Below are 22,559 nucleotides of genomic sequence, written 5' to 3'. Positions count from 1 at the left end.
TCTTTGCTATGCAGAAAATAAAAGTTATTGCCTCTATGTACATTTTCTGGTCTGATGATCAGTGTGTATGAATTTCCTCTGTCTGTGTGCGTCCTTCTCGGGTATGGAATGTATACACCATGGCTGGCAGTTTGGATCAGAAAGTTCAGACTCAAACTATCAGCTGTAGAATTGACTTTTTAATGATTAAAAGAATCTTGTTAAACATATCCCATTTTTTCCGTGCTGTTTATAAAACCTCTATGGCTTAAGTTAATATTTGAATAATTCCCATATCAATTAATACTTCTGCTTGACCAACTGCCTGGGTACATGTTTAGGTTTAAGAAAATGTACACGTAATTAGCAACTTACCAAGCTTTCACCACTCTTACTCCTCCTTACCTACCCAGAACCAAGTACATCTCTTGGCTAGAACTAGAAGCTTTCATAAAAGACATTTCAAGGTAGATATATAAGTTCCTCTTGTGGCTATGAAAGTTATATCTGCCTGGCATATAGCTGCCTGAATCTGCAGCATTTTTAATTTAGGATGTTTTGGCAATTAGAAATCATATTTATGTGTGTTTTATCAATAATAGAACTGCCTATGTCTATTTACTGAAGATTAGATCATTTACAAATGTCTCTTCTTTCGTTTCCCTTAGATAGACAGTAAGTTGATCAAATCTGCGCATGCGCGCACACCCCCCCCCCCCCCCCCCCCCCCCCCCAAGTAATAGGAGGGAGGTGGTGGAGAAGAAATGATTCTTCCCCAGGCCGCGCAGCGGGATGAGAACGATCAGGAAGACAGAAAGGAGTCAGCTTTGATGCTGCCGGAGCAGGCTAATCCCCGTGTTTGAGGCGTGCGAAACCAAACAGCCTCCATCCGTACACCGGGGTGGGAGGGGGGTGAGGTGGGGAGGCACAGATGTCAATTTGTAAAATCTGGTCATTAAGTCAGTACCCTCTGACGTTTGTCATAGAACAACATAGTACATATCTTTACTTTGAATAATCAGAGCCTTCCTCTACAAGGCAGCCAGTAAATCACGTGGATTTAAATCTGGTCACCTCCCGAGTTCTGCCCACACGAGCTCCCCTCTCTCCCCCAGCTACGCCCTCTCCTGTGAGATCGAAGCGGCTGCCGATGCCAGCGCCACCTCGCCCAAGCCGCGGAAGAGCATGGTGAAGAGGCTCAGCCTGTGAGTGCCGCCCTGGGGTCCCATCAGAGCGGGGGAGGGGAATGGGGGAGGGGAAAGGTGTTCAACAGAGTTCCCCTGAGCCAGTTCACTTACTTGTGAAATAGTTTATCTTTCTGTCGTGAATTCAATACCTTTTCTAAATCCGTTCATTCTTCCCCACTGTTCTCTCTGGTCTGAACCCCCATCATCTCCTCCCTGGACCCCTCCAGCAACACCCTTACTGGCTCCTGGCCCCACCCTTGCTCCAACAACCTATTCTCCACCCAGTAGTCTGGTAGTCTGTTAAAAGGTACACCAGATTATATCACTTCCTTGCTTGAAAACTTCTGATGGTCTTATTTTCAGGTAGTCCTGAACTCCTTATCCTGTCTCACTAGGTCCAGTATGATCTTTCCCTAATCTTCTTACCACCTTCCTCTTGTCCGACAATCCCCCTTGTTCACCAAGATCCAGGCTCACTCGTCTCCTGGCCATCCTGCAACCACACCAGGCTCGGTCCGCACTAGATGCACTAGGTGTTTGCACTAGATGCGCTAGGTGTTTGCACTAGATATTCCTGTGGCCTGGCATGTGCTCTCTCTGGGGCTCGCTTCTTCAGATATTGGCAAAAATGTGACCTCCTTAGAGGGCACCCTGTGTAATGCTGCCATCTGCCCGTTCACTCCCAATCATACCACTGCCACCTGCAGTGGAATGTAAGCCACCTGAGAGCAGGAACGTTGGCCATCGTAGTCATGGTTGTCTGCCCAGCTCAGTGCCAGGCGTAGCTGACTTTGTAACACCTGTCTCCCTCTGAGTACTATCCAGAGTCTTCACAACGGCCCTCAAGACCCTTCAAGACCTGCAGCATCATCCCAGCCCCGTTTGCCCGTCCCATCCCCGCCTGTCCTCACCTTTCCCCCTCACGCTACTCTATGCACTCCAGCCCTCCAGGCCACCCTGAGCACATGAGGCATGCTCAGTTTTATTCACTCTTTCTTCTGCTTGGAACACTGTTCCCCAGATAACCAAATGGCTCACTCCCTCACTTCCTCCAGATCTTTGTTGCCCTGTCACCTTCTCACGAGCCTTCCCTGACCACCTTATTTAATACTATAACCTTTCCACATTACCTGCCCTTGGCACGCTCTCTCACCTCCCCTGCTTTGAATTTCTCCATTGCGTTTACCTCCAGCTGACATGCTCTATGTTGCATGTGTCTGTTTGTTATCTAGAATGCAAACTCTATGAACACAGGCATTTAAGTCTGTTTTTTGTTCATTGCTAGCCTCAGAACCTAGACTGGTGCCTGGAACGTAGAGGATTAATAAATATTTATGGAATGAATAAACTGAGCCATGTGCCAGCACTGTTCTGAGAACAATACATGTATTTCTCATCCAATCCATAAAGTAACCTAGTAGGTCCTACTATTATACCAAGTTTATAAACCAGGAAAGTAAGGCACAGACAGGGTAAATAGTATGCTAGTTATTGTAGGATCTGGGCTCAAATCCATGATTTGGCTCTAGAGCCAAGGTTATAACTCTTTTACCATCTTCCTAGTGGAGAAATACTTTCTGAAGGAAGAGGGGAAGGAAAGATGGACTAGGAAGTGAGACATGAAGGAGGGGAGCAGATGAGGGAGGGAAGGAAGAAAAGGAGGAGGAAAGAAAGGGTGAGGAGGAAGGAAGGAAAGGAAGAGAGATGTCCGTTTAATTAGATCCTCTGCTTTGATTGTGGCACTTTTTATAGAAAATTCTTGAGAGAACCTAGTCTCTGTCTTGAAGTTGATCTCTTAGACATTAAACTCTGCAAGACATTAGACTAGTGACTCTAATGAAGGCTAAAGAGGTTAGTTCAAAGAAATAAGAATTATCATCTGATTAATAAATTTGTTCTTCCCTTTTGAAGACATACACCTGTGTCTGATCCTTTGGGTGACTCAACCTACATTGGCCTCAGATGAGCAAGAGCCGTGGTTAGGGAACATGCGACATTGTTCATGGCGGGGTGGGCTTGGGAGCCACGCTGACCTTGACAGGTCCCAGCACCACCAGTTACTTGTTGTGTGAACTACTGTTTCGTCATTTGTGAGACAAGGATGGTGATGTTCACCTCAGTCGCTTACTGTGGGGACTGGTGGGGTTGTGATACTCCTAAAACTGCTCGCTCTCAAGGGGTGCCCGAAAAGCTTTTTTTTTTTTTGGCTGAATTGGTTCTTCATTGCTGAGCATGGGCTTTCTCTAGTTGCGGCAAGCGGGGGCTACTCTTTGTTGCGGTGCGTGGGCTTCTCATTGCGGTGGCTTCTCTTGTTGCGGAGCATGGTCTCTAGGCACTCGGGTTTCAGTAGTTTTGGTGCTCGGGCTTCAGTAGTTGTGGCACACAGGCACAGTAGTTGTGGCTCTCAGGCTCTAGAGCACAAGCTCCGTAGTTGTGGCGCATGGGCTTAGTTGCTTCACGGCATGTGGGATCTTCCCGGACCAGGGATTGAACCCATGTCCCCTGTACTGGCAGGTGGATTCTTAACCACTGCACTACCAGGGAAGTCCATAAAGCATTTTTTTTGAATGAAACAACTTTCTGTTATTATCTCTTTGAGTCTTTCTTTTTTTTTGTGGGGGGGGGGGGGGAGGGTCAGGATTCCAGCTGTTTCTGTGGGGTTTTGGTACTTCCCAGCACTGTCTCTCACCTGCCTCAGTGAGTCCCACTGACACGTGGGGGCAGGGATAGCCTGTGAACCTGATATTATCAGACTCCCAATGTAACACATACAGGCCCTTCTTGAATGTGGACGGCACAATCTCCCTCTGTCAGAAGCTGCTCAGGTTTCTACCTGATATCATGTGAGATTTGAGGATCTGAGGATTAGGTTGGAACATGTGATTTTATAGAAAGCATTTTGAAGGTCATCCTGATGTCTGCCCAAACCTCTCTCTGACCCGATGCCTACCCGGCCCTCATGAACACTAGACTTATGACTTTTCAGATTCACTTCTGTGGAACTTTCCATGGTATCTTGCTATCTTTTCATTGCTGCAGTTATCAGGGAGAGTGAACTCTCTTTTAAGATAACCCAGGGGCCTGACCAAGCCTTGTGAGCTGATGAGGTGGACATGTGCACAGGGGATCCAGCTCCCTGATAGGGGAGTCAAGGAATGCAGGGTATCATGGTGGTGGTCAGCTCTGCACCAGAAGGAATCGGGCATTTCTGGCCCTGCTGTGGCAGTTGGAGGTCAGCACAGGGAGATCTAATCCCAAGTGCTACTACCTTTGCCTTCTTGCTTTTCCCTCCCTGTCCCTGGAAGCTGCCACGCATGTTTATTTTTATATAACTGCTTCTCTGTGGCTCCTCTCCAACCCAAGTATTCATATGTACCGTGCTGGTGCTCTAGCAGCACTGGGTCCTCTCCTTGAACCCACTCTGCCAACCTTTGTGAGGATATTCACGTGAAATTTAGGAAAGGCAGGACTGTCAGGGTGCAGGGCCCTGCACAAAGTGTGGTGGACACACAGTACTCTCTCATTGGTGAAAGCTTGCTGAGATGCTTGAGTTTAACCCTTGGTATCTGCAATTGAGTTTGAACATTTATTATGAATAACACAGGTCACATGTCCCCCATCTCATTTCTTGTACATATAAGGGTGTTTGTATACCATTTTCAAAGATTTTTATGTTAGCATTTTTTACAAGTGTAGGAAATGTATTTTTTGCTCTCCCCACATTGCATGACCCATCATCCAAAGAGATTGGAGAGAATTTTGGAGCCTTAGGGGAAGGGGTGCCTCATTTGAAGGTCAGAGATGCTTAGCACTGAGCTAGAATTAACCTTTACAAAGCAGAATAACCTCATGGAATTGTACAGTAGAAGAAGCTTTAGTCTTTGAACAACTTAGTTATAAGTTAGAGATTCTCAGTTACCACTGTGAACCAGTGGTCCTCAGCCCTCAAAGGTCTACCTTATGATTACCTTGTAATTCATGGAGAAGTAAGACAGTACCATTATTTTCTCTTCTGTGAACTGTGGTCTGTTTAGGTCTTTTCCCAAAGCCCCAGTAGTTGTTAGAGGCCCAGGAAAGGAAAGCGACAAGGAAGATGGGGCAAGAGGTGGTGGGGTGGAGATGAGAAAGAACAGGATATGCTTTAGGTCTTGGACTTTGAACTTATAATTCCCAAAATTATTTAATAAAAAAAAATCAAGCCCATCCTCATGGTTTCTACTGTTGTTATTTTATATAGTCAGTGCTTGTTTGGATTTGGGCCCATTTGCTAGTTTCTTTACTTGCCATCCCTTCTCGCATCTTACGCCCTCCCTCCTTGTTGTTTGTTAATGGTAAACAGTCATTGTCAGAGAAAGTGTTTTGCTCTCACTCTTGGAATTACATTGGGTGGGTATAGAGTTCAAGGATGACTCTTATGTTCACTCAGCACTTTGAAGATATTATTCCATGTCTTCTGACTTCTGTTGTTGCTTTTGAGATGTCTGATATCTGTTGAATTACGGCTTCTTTGCATTATGCCCCCTGCCCTGTTGCTTTTAAGAACTTCTTTTGTCTTTGACACACCACTGTGCAGGTTAAGTGGGGACTTAGTCTTATTTATCCTAGTCAAGATGCGGTTCCTGGATCTGAGGATTCATGTGGTTCATTAGTTCTGGAATCTCCTCAGCCACCATCTCTGGTGGCTTTTTCCATTCTCTCATTTGTCTTCTTCTGGAACTCTCCTTATATACATGCAGGCATTTCTTATTCCATTCTCTCTTTTTAACCTCTCTTATTATTCATGTCTTTATATTTTGATGCTGATCTCTAAGGATTTTCTTCAGACTTGTCATCTAGTCCACAGTTTTTCTCTTCAACATGTATTTAATCCTTCCATTGAGTTTTTAAATTTAAATCACTAATTTTTTCACTCTGGAAGTAATTTTTTTTTTTTGGCCAATTATCTTCCTGTCCTTTTGTCAGAGTGCCTTGCTTTTAACTCCTGTTTTCAGTTTCTTCTCGCGTGTCTTTAATGCTTTTCAAAATACTTGTTTTGTACCTTGGCCCATGGTAGACCCGCAGATATTTGTTGAGTGAATGAATGAATAAATTATTAGTTTCTTTCTGACAGTTCCTATAATCTAAAGTTCTTAGGAGTCTAGACTTACTGTTTGTTGTGCCTGTTGACTTTCTCTTTGAGTGGGTTATCTCCTTGTGTGTATTTTGTAATTTTGTATTGTTAACTCATCTTTACCAGGGAATTCTCTGCCGCCTGAGTTGAAGGTATATTCTTTCCAGAATTTTTTTTTTACTTGTAGTTTCTTCCAAAGTATCACTGGCTTGAGAGTTTCTAGTCTTAGACCAGCTAAGTAGCAGATCTGAGTGAGGTGCTGGCTAAGATCACACATGATTTAGGGGAGACATTTTTCCCCTACCCAGGCTCAGGCAGACAGATAAATTACCCTGCTGTCTCCTATTTCAGTAGGAAGATTTTTTTTTAGCCCATCTTTTTACTAAGGGTACAGCCCTTTGAGGATACTGAGTCTATATAAAGGATGTCAGTACATAAACTCCCCACATTACGTAAACAGAAGCCCTCATCTTTGGACCTTGTGTATGTGTTAAAACCCATGTGCCTGGTTTGCCAAGGTTGGCACCTCCCACCACCTGTTCCAAGTGGCTGCAGAAGTAGCTTGCATGTTCTGGTTTTCAGTTCCCTTTTCGTTTCTGGCCTGCAGGGATTTTCTTTACCATCTTGTAAGCCCAACTTCAAAAAAGAATTTTTAATGTTTCTTGTTGTTTTATAGTGAAGGGGCTTAGGTTATTTTAGTTCACTAGATTGTTGGAAAAGAAACCTTCCTCCTTGGCTTCTTGTCCAACACAGTGCCAGCCTTCTTCTTTAGCCTCCTGGAGTTCATTTTATGGTGGAAAGTGATAGGGGTGTGGCCACAGTATTTTGATCCTGTTGAAGTGGTCCAGAGACTGTTAAAAAAATGGAGAACCACTGACCCAGAAAGACCCCAGATTAATATGGCCCCTCCATTCAGCTAAGCAATCTGTGTGTTCTTTGAGGTTAGAAATAACCTATTGGGACAAGATGTTTACTGTGATCCGTTAGAAATTTTGTAGTAAATGTTTTCCTAAAGTAATAATGACAGGGCACACAAGACTGAGAAAACATCAAGGACTTAATTAACACAAAAATATTCATTTAATCATGGATTCCAGGTTTGTAAGAGCCCGAATGCATGGCATTATGTTTTCTGCAGACTGTTTCTGGGGTCGGACATTATCACCAGTAGCACTCCCACCAAAGAGCAGCCCAAGTCCACTGCCAGCGGGAGCTCTGGTGAGAGCATGGACTCCGTCAGTGTGTCATCCTGCGAGTCAAACCACTCAGAGGCAGAGGAGGGCTCCATCACTCCCATGGACACACCTGATGAGCCTCAAAAAAAGGTATATGCTTAACCCCTGGCCCTAATTCCTTATGCAGGTACCTGACCTCGTGTTTGCTACGTGAGGAAGGTTTATTTTCCAGTTGATCACTCTATAGCATTTTGCAGGTCGTGTTTTTTAAGAGGTGTTAAAAGCAGAGTTCAATCTGGGGACTCATTCCTTATAGCAACTTGTCCAGAAGCGATGAGCCTGTTGGTTCATTCACTGAGTCTTTTGAAATATTGTTCCATTCCTACATCCAGAGGCAACCAAAGGACTGTGACTTGTAACATGAGCTACACTTTATTCGAGAGATGGAGAATTTTCTTAGAAGGAGCAAAAAGTCAAGAGCCAAAGATGTGTCCTTTTTCTCAGTGTCATATGTTGTCTCAGCCAGGCTGTTTACCACAATAATGCTGTAGAGCAAACCACTCCAAAATGCAGTGACCTTAAACAACAACCATTTATTCTGTGTTCTGCATCTTTAGGTTGGTTGGTTTGGGTTGGGCTTGGCCCTAGGCCAGGGGTTTGGTCCAGGTGTTCTCTACCTACCTCTTGTTTTTGGAATAAGGAGCCACCGAGGGCATGCTCTTAGCGTGCTAAATTGGATGAGCAAGAGGGCAATCCTAGCCCTGCAAGCACATAATAAGCCTCCACTTGGGTTCTGTCTACCAAAATTTGTTGGCCAAAGCAAATTATGTGGCCAAATCCCACATAAATAGATGAAGTGGGGAACTATACTCCACTTCTTGTGGGAGGAACTGTGGGGTCACAGGGCAGCGGGTGTGGATGCAGGGGAGGGTGAGGAATTGGTAGTCAGGATACAATCACCATGTCCCCCAAAAGGGAAAGTGAGGAGAGGTGATAAAGGAGTTCCCAGAGAGAGTCTTCACTTTCCATGGCTGCATAAGTAAGTGAAAAGAAAACAAAAGACCCACCTTCATCTTCTGTACACACCTGCTTCAGTCTGTTGGTCAAGGAGCTTGGATCAGAGATGTCAAGCTGTGACGTGACTAGAACTTGCACCATTCTGGGGAGGATCTTGGCTGGCCAGACTTGCTGTGTAAGCGACTGCCGGCCCCTTAGCTTATGCTTAGGCCAGTGAAGTAGAGTGTTGGTAGCAATTCCTTCCTTTTGTTTGTATCTGCCATCCTGCAAGGAGGTGTGTGTGCTGTTTCATGTTGTATTATAAGCACCAGCAGCAATGTGGGAGCCCTCAGGTGACCTTGTCACAGAGTAGCCAATCCAGGAAGGGCTCGTTACATCTGAGATGACTCAGATGCTGCCCCAGCGGGGTTTCTCACCTTACTGCTCTGAAATCTGGAGACACATCTTTAATGCTCCAAATATTGAAGGAAAGCTCTGCAGACACCCACGGACTGGCTGTTCTCTCAGGCACATCTCCTTAACCAGGGATGGAATCATCCTCCATGACTTGACACTCAGCACTGAATTTGTCAAAATCTGGAGTGACATCTCATCATTTACCTTTTGACTGGGTCTTAGGCTTCGTAGGCCCCATTTCTGATGATGGACGTTGTACCACAGTGACAACGAAGCTATCGCCCACATCTTTGTGGGATTTATCCCTTTCCAGGAAGGAGGTGGAATCACATTTACATCTGTCGGTGCAGTGGACGTGCACACAAGTCCAGCTCATCCCTTTTAGAGAGCTCTGCAGAAGCTCCACGTGTGTCCCATGCACACCCCTTGCTGCAGCCTTTTCGTCTCCTCCCTTGTCACACTGGTCCTTTAATTTCTTGCACAAGTCATGAATTTTAATTCTTTGGATGAACCTTTCCCAGAGTTACAAATTTCTGTGGGTTTAAAAATGAGTAATTGAATTGGATGCAAGTAGTTGCTGGGCTGCAAAAGCCCCAAATGTTAACTAGAAAGGCCTTGGTTCTGCTCAGGGCTTGGCTGGCCCCGGGGACCTCCACAGCCCCTCCCTACCCTGAGGTCCTGCAGCCCTGCACGCCCACCCTGCCTTTCCCACTGGTTGCACTGTGAGGTCGCTGTTGGGAGTAAAGTGTAATTTGCTTTCCTTTTTCTTCATTCCCCTGGTCCTGGTTTCTAAATATTTATTTCACATTTGCTCCACACTACTTAAATTCCCAGTAAGAATTTGGGCTCATGAGGTGGTCCGTTTAATGGTTCTGTAACCCAGGCATCTTCAAGGCTTTATCTTAAATGTAAATGGCATTAAAATCATGGAAAAATCTAACAAAGGAAAAAGGATTTATGTGGAGGAAAGAGAAGGGGAGAAAAATTGAAACAGTAATTGGAAAGTGGACCCTCTTGGCTACTGTGTGGTATACCAATCAAACTGTTAAAATTGTCCACCATCAGTTAGCCCTCAAATTGAGCCACTAAGTTGATTCACTTGGGAAGCTAAGAAAAAAAAAATAACCTATGCTATGATAGAGCCACAGTTAAACTCCTGCGTATCAGACTTGTCACACCAGCTTGCTGGGTCTAATTAAACTAATGATGCAGTTGAAATTAATGTACAGTTATTTAATGTACGGTTATGCCATAGGAAAAGGAAGTTCATAGGAAATAAAATAGAGTAGACTGCATTTTACTTGGAAGCCAGATAATCAGAAAGCTAAATTTCCGTACTTTGTTTCCATGGCAAGGTAGATGAGTATGCAAGAAATTAGTAAGTTGTTTATTTTTAAAATAACTTCCAGATTATTTTATTGGATTAATATGGTATAATTTAGCTTAGCTCATTCTGAGAAATTATTTGTAATTTTCTCTAATAAGAATTGATATTTTAAAGGATTCAATTAATGATTTTTTGGGGAATACCACCGAGTGAGTGGGGGGAGTCCTGTGTCTTGGGTAATTGGTGTTATACATATAAGAACCTTGTTGTTAATAAGAAAAACACAGTGACTCTCGTACCTCACTCGTTAATTACCCTTGATATACAACATGAAGATGTGTGCAGTTGGTTCTCTAAGCAAACGTGGCAAGTGTAGGCTGTGTTCCCTTGGGCAGGTCACTCTCTTTCTTTGAAGTGTGTTTCCCTCGTATTTATAGTGCTCTGAATTTTGTTCACAAGACAGTTGTGAGACTAAAATGCGGTGCGATATCTGAACGCTCACCACGAGCCTCGCCGTGCTGAGCGCCCCTGAGGCAGTGGTGTGCTGGGTTCATTCACCACGTTATCATCCACCGCACACTTGGCCTTGGCTATGCCCTCGCTCTGTGAACCTGGCTGTGGGAGTCAGGAGACTTGAGAGCACATCCTGATGGAGCCGTCAACCCCTGTGGCCTCAGGCTCCTCAGCAGCAGAAAGGGAGTGGGGCCCGGTGATCTCTAGGCAGCTTTCCAGGGCTAACGTTCTATGCAGAGCTGGATAATTTGTGGTCCTTATCTTAAAAACTTCTAAAATACAGCCATTTCTCTCCTGCTCCAAAATCTGACAGTGAAGCGGAATCACAATAGAAATGATCTCTGTCGGGAGGTCAAGCATCCTTCCTGCTTGTGGCAGTAGGACCGGGCTTTCCCCCTGCCCTGTAAGCCTCTGGCTTCCTTTGAGAGCCTGTATTGCCTCGCGTTTCTGGTATCTGCTGCCATCTGCTGGTTAACCTCCTTCAGAGCAGCTAAAGGCTAGGGAAACGAGAGGACGACCTTGCCTCCCGCGGTGTAGAGATTCAGCGGAGCACCGAGTTACTGACAGGCGTCTGTCGTGGGGGTGCTTCCACCAGAAACAAGACCCGTGTGTGCTGTGGGCTGTTGTGGAGGAAATAATTCAAGTTTATTAGTCTCCACATCGACCTCTGCTTTGCAACTTGGGAAGCACACCGTGGACCAAGGTTCTAATAGTTGTGTTTCCTTCTGGGGTGTGGTTACTCTTCCAGCTCTCCGAGTCCTCCTCCTCCTGTTCCTCCATCCATTCCATGGACACAACTTCCTCAGGGATGTCGTCCTTGATGAACCCCCTCTCCTCCCCGCCGTCCTGCAACAACAACCCGAAAATCCACAAGCGCTCTGTCTCCGTGACATCCATTACCTCGACAGTGCTGCCCCCCGTTTACAACCAGCAGAACGAGGACACCTGCATAATCCGCATCAGCATAGAGGACAACAATGGCAACATGTACAAGAGCATCATGGTAAGGCGCCCAGACCGACACCCCCAGGTACTCACGAGCCGCGTCAGCACATGCGCGTGCATTCACACAAGATGAGTACGCACCACGTGACTCCGTGCCACAGTCTCCCTGGGTACAGACTCATAATGTATAAAAATCTGCTAACCAGCAGTGCATGTAGGGTATAATTTTTACATCTTAAAAGTTGCTAAACCTCATTCATCCAGGTCAGTGTCACCGTTGAGATGACTATGTAAATGTATCCCAGGGAAGATGCCACTGCTGCACGCCTCCTTGGAGGTCTTCCTGGGCATTAACGTGTCTGCATTTATAATTGAGTTGCCACGCATTCTTAGCAATGTCCTCGGTGGTGGCAGAGTTTTCTCCTTTAGTCATTTGGAGTCAGACTTAGTAAAGTGGATGATCAGCTGGACATACAGTTTGTGTCCATGAGGAACTATGCTTATAAATAAATGGGACTGAGCTTTTTGAGCTTCTTGTAAAAACTGTGTTTCTGAGCACAGTCCCAAAAATGTGTTGAATAATGGCAGTCTTTTTGGAATACATGCAGAGCCTCTTCTGGTAATAACCTTGGCTGTGTAGGGTCTGCTGTGTTTATTACAAGAATAGACTTCTTATCGTAAAGGACATATCATGTATGGAAAAGCAAACTCTCCTTTGCAGTAAAATCCCACAGTAAAGTGTAAATCTTGCATCTCTCTGCGCCTTCATCACTTGCCTCCTTTGAGGGCACACTGACTGTTTATCAGCTCAGCTCTGAATATGATGTAAGTGATAAGGAGGCACTACTGTCTTTTAACGTCTAAAGAAAAGCTTTACTAAAGCATTCACTGAATCAGCAAAATATTTCCTGAACATTAGTTGTGTACGAGTCATTGGACCAGGCTTTGGGAATAGGGAGATGAATGAGATGTTTCTGTCTTTGAGGAACTTATAATCAAACAGGAGATCACAAAGCATTTTTCAGAACGCATTAAATGCCTGAATAGCGGTCAGGTCAGATTGTAAAGGGCCTGCGGGCCACATGAAGGGGTTTGCGTTAATCCTGCAGGCAGTAGAGTCTTATCGAAGGCTTTCAGGTAGTGATCAGATTTGTTCTTTAGAGAAGTAGCTGGCATTGTGGAGACCTGATTCAGAAGTGCAGGGGGTAGATTGGAGGTGGGGGAGCAAGTTAGAAGCTGCCATCATATTCCATGTAGGAGGTGATAAGGGTTTGCATGATGGTCATGTGGCTGGAGATGATATGGATTTTTTTTTTTTGTCATGATATATGAGAACTTCCCAAAAGAATATTAGTTTAGTATAAAAGTAAAGAGTCACGTGTCTTGTATACCTAGGTTGTCGCCTGAAATTTTTTACACATTGCATGTGTTATAAAAGTATTTTTGTATCTGTGGCAAAATCATAGCTAAATATAAAACTCATTTTAATATAATATTCCTTAGACACAAACTCATTTAACAATTACCTTCACTAAAGGTGTGTCTTTGAAATCAGTTTGCAAATACAACGTTTTCCTTTTAATTACAGGTGCCAGAAAACTGAATCGTGTTATAGTTACAGAGGGTAACATCCATTAACTCTAGTCCCTTATTAGTGATGGAGGTGGAAATATTGTAGATGATATGGATTTTTGTAAGGTAGAATTGTGGAATCCATCCATTTAGTCATCAGCTTTTTGGTTACCGTTGTGGGGGAGTGGAAGAGGGAGGACTAAATGTTGTCCGGGCAGCTGGATGGTTGGTGGTCCCGTCAAGTGCGATGTAACTACTAGAGGAGGAGGTTTGGGGTGCACTTAAATTGGAGGTCACCATAGGACATCCAGGTGGCATCACCTAGGAGATGGTCAGAAACACAGTTGGTGCAAGGCTGGTGCTGGGGTCGGACGCTGGGGGTTGTCCAGCCCCGCCGAGTGGATGCGGTCATGCAGGGAGCGAGGGAAGGCTGAGACGGAACCCACATGGTGGTGAGGGAGGGGCTGATAAAGGAGTGTCAGAGAGGAAGGGGAGCCACCAGGCAGTCGTCAGTGTTCTTATTGTATTTTCAGGGTGGTTGATTCACATGACGTCTCTCACATATGCCAACGGGGAAGTAAATGCCGGCTGTGTAACTATGGTGTCTCTGAACTAAAAGGAACTGAGAACTGAACATGCAGCTATGTGGTTGAATCTGTTAAACACCATGTTGAGCCAAAGAAACCAGAGATACCACATCCTGCCGGGGTCTGATCTTTCAAAAAGAGGCCCAGCCTGCGGCGTTAGGAAACTAACCTCAGGGAAGGACACAGGGAACGTTTCATGTTCCTATTTAAGGTGTATGAAGGTGACACCCAAGCATCGTTCAGTATCGTAACCACCAGCCACGTGTGGTGGTTGAGTATTGGAAATGGGTAAAGTCCAAATTGAGATATGCTGTAAGTGTGAAATTAAACACACCAGATATCTGAAGACTTAGTCCCCCAAAATAATAATAATGAGAAGGTAAAATATCTTATTAACAGTTTTGGATTGATTCTATGCTGATATAATACTTTGGATATATTGGATTAAGTAAAATATTAAAGTTTCCCTTTTGAAAAAAATTTCAGTGTGGCTACTAGATATTTACAATTACAGGTGAGCCTCCCATTCCATGTTCCTGCTGGGCAGTGGTGGCTTGGCGTATCAGCGTAAGGCTGCATGGTGAGCTGTCAGTACTGTCTGTGATCATCAGTTCCCTGCAGTAGCTTTTATGGCACAAAGTAACAGACACGCAAAGAAAGCCCTTGGCCAGCCCATCCTTGTTTGGACACACCTGGGGAGGTTTAAGATAAAATAAGGGCAGCCTGGTTTTCTCCTTAAGTAGGTTTAAAGCTGACAACATTAACCACCTTAACCCAACAACCATCCCCCAAATGGTGACCTTTTCCTCTAGCTTTTTATCCTCCTGGACCAGTTTGATCTAGCTGTGGGAGTACTTCCTTTCGATTATAAAAAGAAAAAATTATTTTCCTCCTTTACAATTTTGTGTGCATCTGTTTCTCCCTTGTATAAGGATGTGCCAGATGTTTTGGTAACAGACCCTTGAGCAAGGTTTTTGTCACTTACAGAGACCCCATGGTAATGCATGTTGTTTACTGAATCACAGATACAGCTGCAGCCCCAGATCAGAGGGAGGCCTGTGGGCCCGGACGTCCTCAGGCTCCCAATGACAGTTTCTTGGAAGAAATCAGACTACTATGGCTTCGTCGTCTTCTTTTTTTGGCTGTCTCTCCTCTTACCTCTTGATGAGAACAGCTTTTATTTTTAAGTAAGAATAATCTGTATTTTCATTTGCTTTCTTTCAAATTTAAAGAAATCACCTAAGGGATAGTACATAAGTCATCCCCCTTTTCCTGTTGCTCTGAGCATCCTGAAAGTAGTTGGCTGATGGGCAGAGATGTAGGGGAGAGTTGGGGTGAGAGGAGCCTTGACGTGTACTTTAAAAAATGTTAGATTTATTATTTTTAAACACTTAGAAGCTCTTTTTTATTGAAGCATAATGTACATACAATTACAGACAGATCTGAAGTGTTCCGTTCTTTGGGCTTTTATAATTATAACCATATATATGTATATATGTATGTATATGGTTATATGTGTATGCTTATGTTATAGAACCACCACCCCAGTCTAGGTAAATGACATTTTTCACACACCCACACCCCCCCAGATTCCCTTATGCCCCTTTGATCCTGCTGTAAGCTTCATTGAAGATAAGGTTGGCTAGTTTTGTAACCCCACAGGTTAAGCTGGCCTGTCTCTGAAAGAACAGACCCCTGCAGCGCAGCTTCTGTGCCAGGTTTCCCTGGCTCCTCACAATGTCTGTGCGGTGCCTCATGTTGTCGCATGTCTCAGTTCCCAGCTCCCTGTAGCTGCTCCACTGCGAACACACTGCACTGTCTTCATCTTCCCCTGTCCTCCTGTTGATGGAGATTCAGGTTGATTCCAGTTTGGGGCTGTTATGAATAAATCTGCTATGAACATTTGTGTACAGGTCCTTTCATGGACATATGCTTTCATTTCTGTGGGTAAACACCTCGGGGTGGGATTCCTGGGTTGTAGAGTCACTTGTGCTTTTTGCAATGGTCAGTGTGCAGAGCCGTGGCCATTCTGACCCATAGGTTGTCACCAGTGCTCCACGGGTGAAGATAATATTGGCCTGGGACTGAAAACGCTGTGCATTTTTCACAATTCCTCACGTATATCCTTCCATCGGAACCTCCGTTGGAACTGGCAGGGCACCCGGGTCTCTCTGTGTTGGTGGGGAAGACACTGGCTCTGACCAGGAGAGCAGGTGACAAGAGAGCAGGTGACCTGTCATCTCAGGATGGAGCCAGGACTGGAACCCACGCACGCTGGCTCTTGGTCCTTTCTCATTCCACCAGGCCGTTTCTCCCGGGAAGGCACAAGACAGCAAGAATAAGAAGGTCAGTAAAACTCTTCCAGGAAGCAGGAAGCCAGCTGCTTCACTCACCCTTTCGTTGTCTCTCCAGTTGACAAGCCAGGATAAAACCCCCGCAGTGATTCAGAGGGCGATGTTGAAGCACAACCTGGACTCGGACCCGGCTGAGGAGTACGAGCTGGTGCAGGTCATCTCGGAGGACAAAGGTGGGCACGTGTTCCTTCTCGAGGCAGGCTGCCCCGGTGTGAGAAGACGGCAAGTGGATATAGTGTCTTTTTGAAATGGAATTGGGTGAGGGTCTTTCATGGCACAAGGGTGGAGTTGTGTGGGGAGCCTTGCCATCACCTCACTTGCAGAATTAAGCCTCTCACCCTGGGCCCCCAGCAGCCCTTGTTGTTTTCTGCAGTTTTGCTGCACATCCCTCCTGCCCATTCTCTGTAAGCTTCTCGTCAAGCATTCATGTAGAAAGAGGCCCCTCCCTGTGTCAGGAGGTTGGGGGCAGGCGGGGTCTGTGGCGTCTTTGCGAATGGCCATGCACCTCTCTTACCCAGTTATGTGTGTCCAGGTTGTGTGTGGACCTAAAATGCAATAATTCCTCATTGTTTCAGTTAACCATTTATGAGAACTTATCCTTCAGTCCATCCTTATTGATGATTGATCTTCAAGTAGCAAAAGCTTCTAACATCAGGATTGGAAGGTTCTTTACCTCACACTTATTGAGGCAAAGAACTAGTGAATATGAAATGCTGCAGTTTGCCTAGGAATCCATTAGTTAAAGAAATCCCTTTTATGAAAACTCTGGGTGCGTAACCCCCCTAAATGTATCGATTGGCTCGTTTGAATCGGGGTTGTATTTGCTGAGAGGAGGAGGCAAGCTGGTAGGTAACTCCTCTGTACCGTGTCCCATCCGTGACTCAGGCTGAGTGAGCCTCTTTTCCAAGTGCAGAAGGAGCAGCCAGTCCTGTTGCCTGAGGCCAGCCCTGTCTGCTGACAGACGCAACACTGACCCGTGCAGGTGTCTCATCCCCAGCAGCATCCCCCCGAGAAAGGAAAAGAAGTATAGGAGGTGGGGCTACGGGACGGGAGCAGATATTCATACGCCATTTGACCAAAAAAAAAAAACTCACTCAGGGCTGTATCTTGGGCCCAGACAAGAGTAGGTGAAATTAGAATCATATCTTTTCCTAGAAATGAAAGACTATAGCCTCTGAGAAAATAGCCTTTTTCAACTACCTCTTAGAAGTTTTCTCATTCATCCAGCTGAGCCCTAGATTGTGGGGAAAACCTTGCTCAGTTAGATCTTTTACTACAGTAACTGTTAAAAATCTAAACCTAAAAAGTGGTCTCTTGAGTTTTACCATTTCATCCAGAAACCAACACCAAGGTGAGGCCAATGGGTGTGAAGGTCAAGGAGTCCTGAAGGGCATCCGGGTCCCCGCTTCGTTCACCAGCTGTGTGGTGGCAGATGGGCTGCTTGACCTCCTGGGCCTTGGTGCTTAATTAGTTAAGTGGAGATAATACCCTACTGGTTCCTCATGTATCATGGGGTGATTGTGACAGTGTACTTTATTGGCGATATGCTGATATATAGCTGTAAGGTAAGTTGTTACTGACCCAGGAATATGTGGGCAGGAGACTGGGGGACACTTGAAGGGAATTATTCTTTATGGCATATTTGTGCAAAATGTAGCAGAGTCACTCAGAACCTGATTGCATCAGTCTTGCTGTGGCATCTCAGTGGTTGATGTTACTTAATCCAGCTCTGCAATCAGATACCTCTCCTGGTTGCCTCTCTTACCCCACTGTTACAAAGCTAGACTTGCACATTTTACCTTTTTCATTCCCTGTTGGTTTTTTAAGATACCCATTACCCCTGAGTGCTAAAAAGTATATACCTTCTTTTTAAAAAAAAAAAAAAAAAACTTTTAAAGTTTTTATTTATTTATGTATTGACTGCGTTGAGTCTTCATTGCTGTGCATGGGCTTTTCTCTAGTTGTGGCAAGCGGGGGCTACTGTCCATTGTGATGCACGGGCTTCTCATTGTAGTGGCTTCTCTTGTGGAGCACAGGCTCTAGGTGTGTGGGCTTCAGTAGTTGCAGCACGTGGGCTTAGTAGTTGTGGCACATGGGCTTAGTTGCTCTGCAGCATGTGGGATCTTCCTGCACCAGAGATCGAACCCACGTCCCCTGCTTTGGCAGGCAGCTTCTGAACCACTGTGCCACCAGGGAAGTCCCAGCATATACCTTCTTTTAAAAATAAAAATGAATTTAAATCACTTTGCTCAATAACTTCATATCATACTTGGAATAATCCTTGTTCAGAAATTGTAGCTGTCTCGTTGGGAGTCATTGAAGTAGGCAGTAGTTTAAATGTTAACATATATACTGTCTTATTTGGTTGCCCTTTAATATTAAAATGCAAGCTTTTATGATAATTCTGGAATATCTTTACACTTTCTGGAGGAAATTAAAAATAAGAAAACTTAAAACAAAATGCAAGCTCTTAATGAAGCAAGGGCTCGAATGATGTAAAATACTAGTTTGATTTGGGATTAATTAAAAAATATTTTGATATCCCAAGTAAAGTATTCTGGAAAATGCTGTAGATTTTCTGCCTTTTCTTCATGTCATTGGATTTGCTTAGTCTCTGAGAAAAACTGCATAGTGGAGTAGAAAATGGACTATGGGAGGCCAGTAGGAACCCAGTAGGAAACCTGGGTTCTGGTCCCAGTTCTGCCACTGACAAGCTGTGCTCCTGGAAATGTCTTTTAACTTCTCTTGGCTTCTGTTTCCTACTGTACTTCCTTTCAGCTAAAACATCCTGCATTTGAGCATTTTGTTCATGGCTTACATTTCTAAGGATTCGCACTTAGGTTTGTTTAAATTGGGATTGGGAAATTCTTGGAACCAATCTGGGAGAAGTGAGTGGTCGCCATTGTCTGGTTCCCTTCACATTCCAGGGACAAAGGGCCATAGTCCCAGATGCATGTCTGGGCAAAATTTCCACCTGCCACGGTCCGTGCCGGGCTGACCTCCTCAAGCTGACTACCTTCTCTTTCCTCACCTTTTTTAGAGCTCGTGATCCCAGACTCGGCAAACGTCTTCTATGCCATGAACAGCCAAGTGAACTTTGACTTCATCTTACGCAAAAAGAACTCTGTGGAAGAGCAAGTAAAACTGCGTAGCCGGACCAGCCTGACGTTGCCCAGGACAGCTAAACGGGGATGCTGGAGCAACAGACACAGCAAAATCACCCTCTGAAGGGAGAGACCAGTGGCCCCTTGCTTGCCAAAGGTAGGGTGGGGCTGAGAACAGGCCGTGGTGATTGCAACTACCACCCAGTGTTAGAAGATCTTTCGTGATGTGGACAGATATTTATTGAGTACCTCTGGTGTGGAAGGCACTATGATAGGCATTGAGGGGAAATCGGAGATGAACTTGACACAAAAAGGATGAACGATTCACTGATTCTCTTTGACCTATCTGAGACCGAGATGCAAAAATTATCCACGTTTATATATGTGTATGTACACATATTTGGTATGTGTGTGTGTATATATATAAATATGAGGGACTTATGGGATATTCTGGACTATGGAGAAACAAATTTGCACAATGGCCTGGGAAGTCGAGGTCACTTTTTTACAGGGAAATCGAAGGAACTGAGAACCTCGTCTCAAACCTTTCCAAGTAAATGGAATCAACCCTAGGAATACAGAGTGTCCTTTGTGCCAGTATTATAAGGAGTCCAAACTATTTTTATAAAGGGAGAGGATTGCTTTCTCAATCAAGTGCCACCGGAAAAGAACAATCGCAGAGGCGGGAACTGCCACGGGCTGAATGAAAAGCCACCTCGGAAAGGGTTTGGAGGAGCCAGTGGCTTTGACCTCTGCTTGCGTTGGCCAATTTCTGCTACCCCAGGGAGGGCGAGGAGCAGCTTCGGAGGCCCGTCTGAGCCACTGGTCCAGCCGTTGTGACCCCTCTGGAGGCAAGACAGCCCATTTTGATTTCTGGCAACTGCATTGTTTGTTTCCCCCCCTAAAGAACATATCACAATCATTCTTGCACATATAGCCATGTTCTTTGGTAACTTATCAGCCAGAAAAGAAGGCGCAAAAGGATGATGACTCACTTGGACTCTGATCTGTCTCAGAATGCCACTACTACATTGTTTTTCCCAATTGCCTTTTGCATGTGAAACTACACGTCTGCAGTCTTTTGCCATCTGGAGCGCAGCACCTCTGTATTATGTGCAATTTGTTCCTCAGGTGTAGAAATTTCTACTGCGATTGACCATATCTGATCATTTTGAGCCTGTGAAAGATTTCCGAACAGCCGTTGCTCTGTGAATAGCCCCTCAGAAGAAGTTCCCTGCTGAGAGCAGGGTCCTGTTTTACTTATTAACTTTTATAGCCTTCCTGTGCCTAGCCATGGGGAAAAAAATGGGGCTCTGTATATTATCCAGATCATTTCTAAAGAGGTACATTCTTCCAGATGGAATCAATAACTTTTTTTTTTCCAGGTTCCCACACTTGGTATCACAGTGTCACTGTTAAGTGACACTTTTGTCTCCAGTAACGCCATCATCCTTTCCTTTCCACATCTGAGCTGTGCTGGGGTTTGAACTACAAAGCCATACGTGGGATGTTGACGTGTGTAAGAAGCACTTTCAGAATGTTGTCCTTTTTAAGAAAAAATTCTCAAAATACCAGTTTTTATTCCAAAAATAAAGAATGAACCCAGATATGAAGTGCAAGGTTGTAATGTGGAGCTTTTTCTTTCCTTCTTTTTTTTTTTTTTTCTATCCTGTACGATAGGTTTCCTAACCTATCCAAAAGGTTATGTGTGATTTATGTTATGTAAGTAGCCATGTGAAATCTGCAAGCAACACCAGGGGAAGTCTAGAGACTTGTGGCAGTGGACCAAAGAATGAGGGTGAGCCAGGGAGGCCTCAGATTTCCTTTAGGTCTTTCCAGGTCAGACTGTGCATTGTAAAGGCCAACTGGTTTCAACTACTTGAAAAGCACTTTTTTTTTCTGTTTGCGAGGCTGGTTCAATTTGTGCTTCTGTGCTTGGAGGACGGATGGCCAGGGTGTTAGACATCCTGGGGATTGAAGGAAATGTAGCCTCAGCCTGAATTTCTTGGTTTGAAGGTCAAAAAGAAAATGTAGAACTGTTGGACTGGTTTAGAGTGCAGCTACCAAGACATACATTTTGTGCCCATGTGCTCCCCTTGTGTATTTATACTGTATATGTAGCGTCTAGATTTATATACTGCAATGTAAAATATATATGTATATATTTTCCTTTTTTTTTTAGAAGACAATGGAAGTTACAGGTAGAGAAAACATAACCTCATTTATTTAATGCCACTTTAAATGTCTTGAATTTGTTTCCTGGTGGACAGCCGGGTGATACTTCTCGCTGCTCGCATGCTTGTCTTTCTGCATCTCCATCATCTGTCTACCCTTTGGTCAAATTAATAAACTGGTTTGGGACTTGGTTAGCATGTGCTGCCAGACCCAAAGGGATTGCATCTGGCGTATTAATCTGGTGGATCTGGGGTCCAGATAGGTCAGTAAACACTCTGGAAGCCCACTCTGGTTCAGTTGGAGGGAGCAGAGGGAAAGCCAGTGGTACAGTTAGGAGGGACCCTCTCCACTGGCAAGTGTCGCGTATTTAGGGGAAAGAATGACATCTCAGGAAACTGTCATCAGGTGTGATGCCTTGCTGGATAGCATTCTCAGGAGTAGTCTGGTTGGGGACACTTTGTACAAAATCAAACTTAGAGCTGGGATCCAAGGTAGTACTTTGCCTTCTTTCTCACGGCCTTTCCCAAGTCTCCAGTTGCTACCATCTGCACAGTTCTTGGAACCATCCGTGGTGCTCTGGAAGCCGGGAGGGCCTCTGTGGAGGAAGGAAACCAAGGTCTTCCCAAAGGGCAGTCAGACTGAAGCCAGCTTCATTCAACAGATGCACATTGTCATTTCATCACATTGCTTCCCAAAAAAAGGGATTCCTACATGGATCCAAGTTGTCAAGTTTTCTGAGTCCTTGTGGGACATTGGAGAGCACCAAGTAGGTGTTTTAATAACTGATAATATGGGCAGGAAAAAAAAAAGGGATTTCTTTCTCTGGCACTAGGTGACTAATTTTCAAGATCATTTGAGAAAATGGGTTCCCTTGTTTTGCCTCCCTCTAGAAGCAGCTTGGTGACATTTTGCCTGAAGGAATAATGTCTTAAAGTTTCCTTCTTTGGAGTCTTTTCAAATTTTCCATGCAGCACAGGAGCATTGGAAGCCATACAGTATTGCTCCGTGTCCTGATTTCAGTGGTATTGAGACATATCCGTGATGCCAACCCTCTTTTTCTACAGAGCTGCTGCAGTGGCATCAGTTACAACCTGTATCCACAATTCCACTATGAGAAG

General features: G+C 44.7%; 1 protein-coding gene across 3 annotated transcripts in view; it reads left to right on the top strand.

The window, feature by feature from the left end:
• The window catches only part of RGL1 (ral guanine nucleotide dissociation stimulator like 1), a 161,954-nt gene extending 140,366 nt beyond the window's left edge, over window positions 1–21,588 (top strand). For 2 of the 3 annotated variants that reach the window (XM_057729175.1, XM_057729177.1), the window contains exons 14-18: window positions 1,095–1,184; window positions 7,415–7,601; window positions 11,453–11,707; window positions 16,221–16,335; window positions 19,203–21,588. In XM_057729175.1, coding sequence (XP_057585158.1) covers window positions 1,095–1,184; window positions 7,415–7,601; window positions 11,453–11,707; window positions 16,221–16,335; window positions 19,203–19,390 — 835 coding nt within the window. In that variant the 3' untranslated portion in view covers window positions 19,391–21,588. The remainder of the gene's footprint in view (window positions 1–1,094; window positions 1,185–7,414; window positions 7,602–11,452; window positions 11,708–16,220; window positions 16,336–19,202) is intronic. The other variant, XM_057729176.1, reaches the window with a different exon arrangement.
• The last annotated feature ends 971 nt before the right edge of the window (window positions 21,589–22,559 follow it).

This window comes from Hippopotamus amphibius, chromosome 3, assembly GCF_030028045.1.
Source record: "Hippopotamus amphibius kiboko isolate mHipAmp2 chromosome 3, mHipAmp2.hap2, whole genome shotgun sequence".
Lineage (NCBI taxonomy): Eukaryota > Metazoa > Chordata > Mammalia > Artiodactyla > Hippopotamidae > Hippopotamus > Hippopotamus amphibius.
The sequence above is the reverse complement of the archived record's forward strand: the minus strand, read 5'-3'. Positions and strand labels throughout refer to the sequence as shown.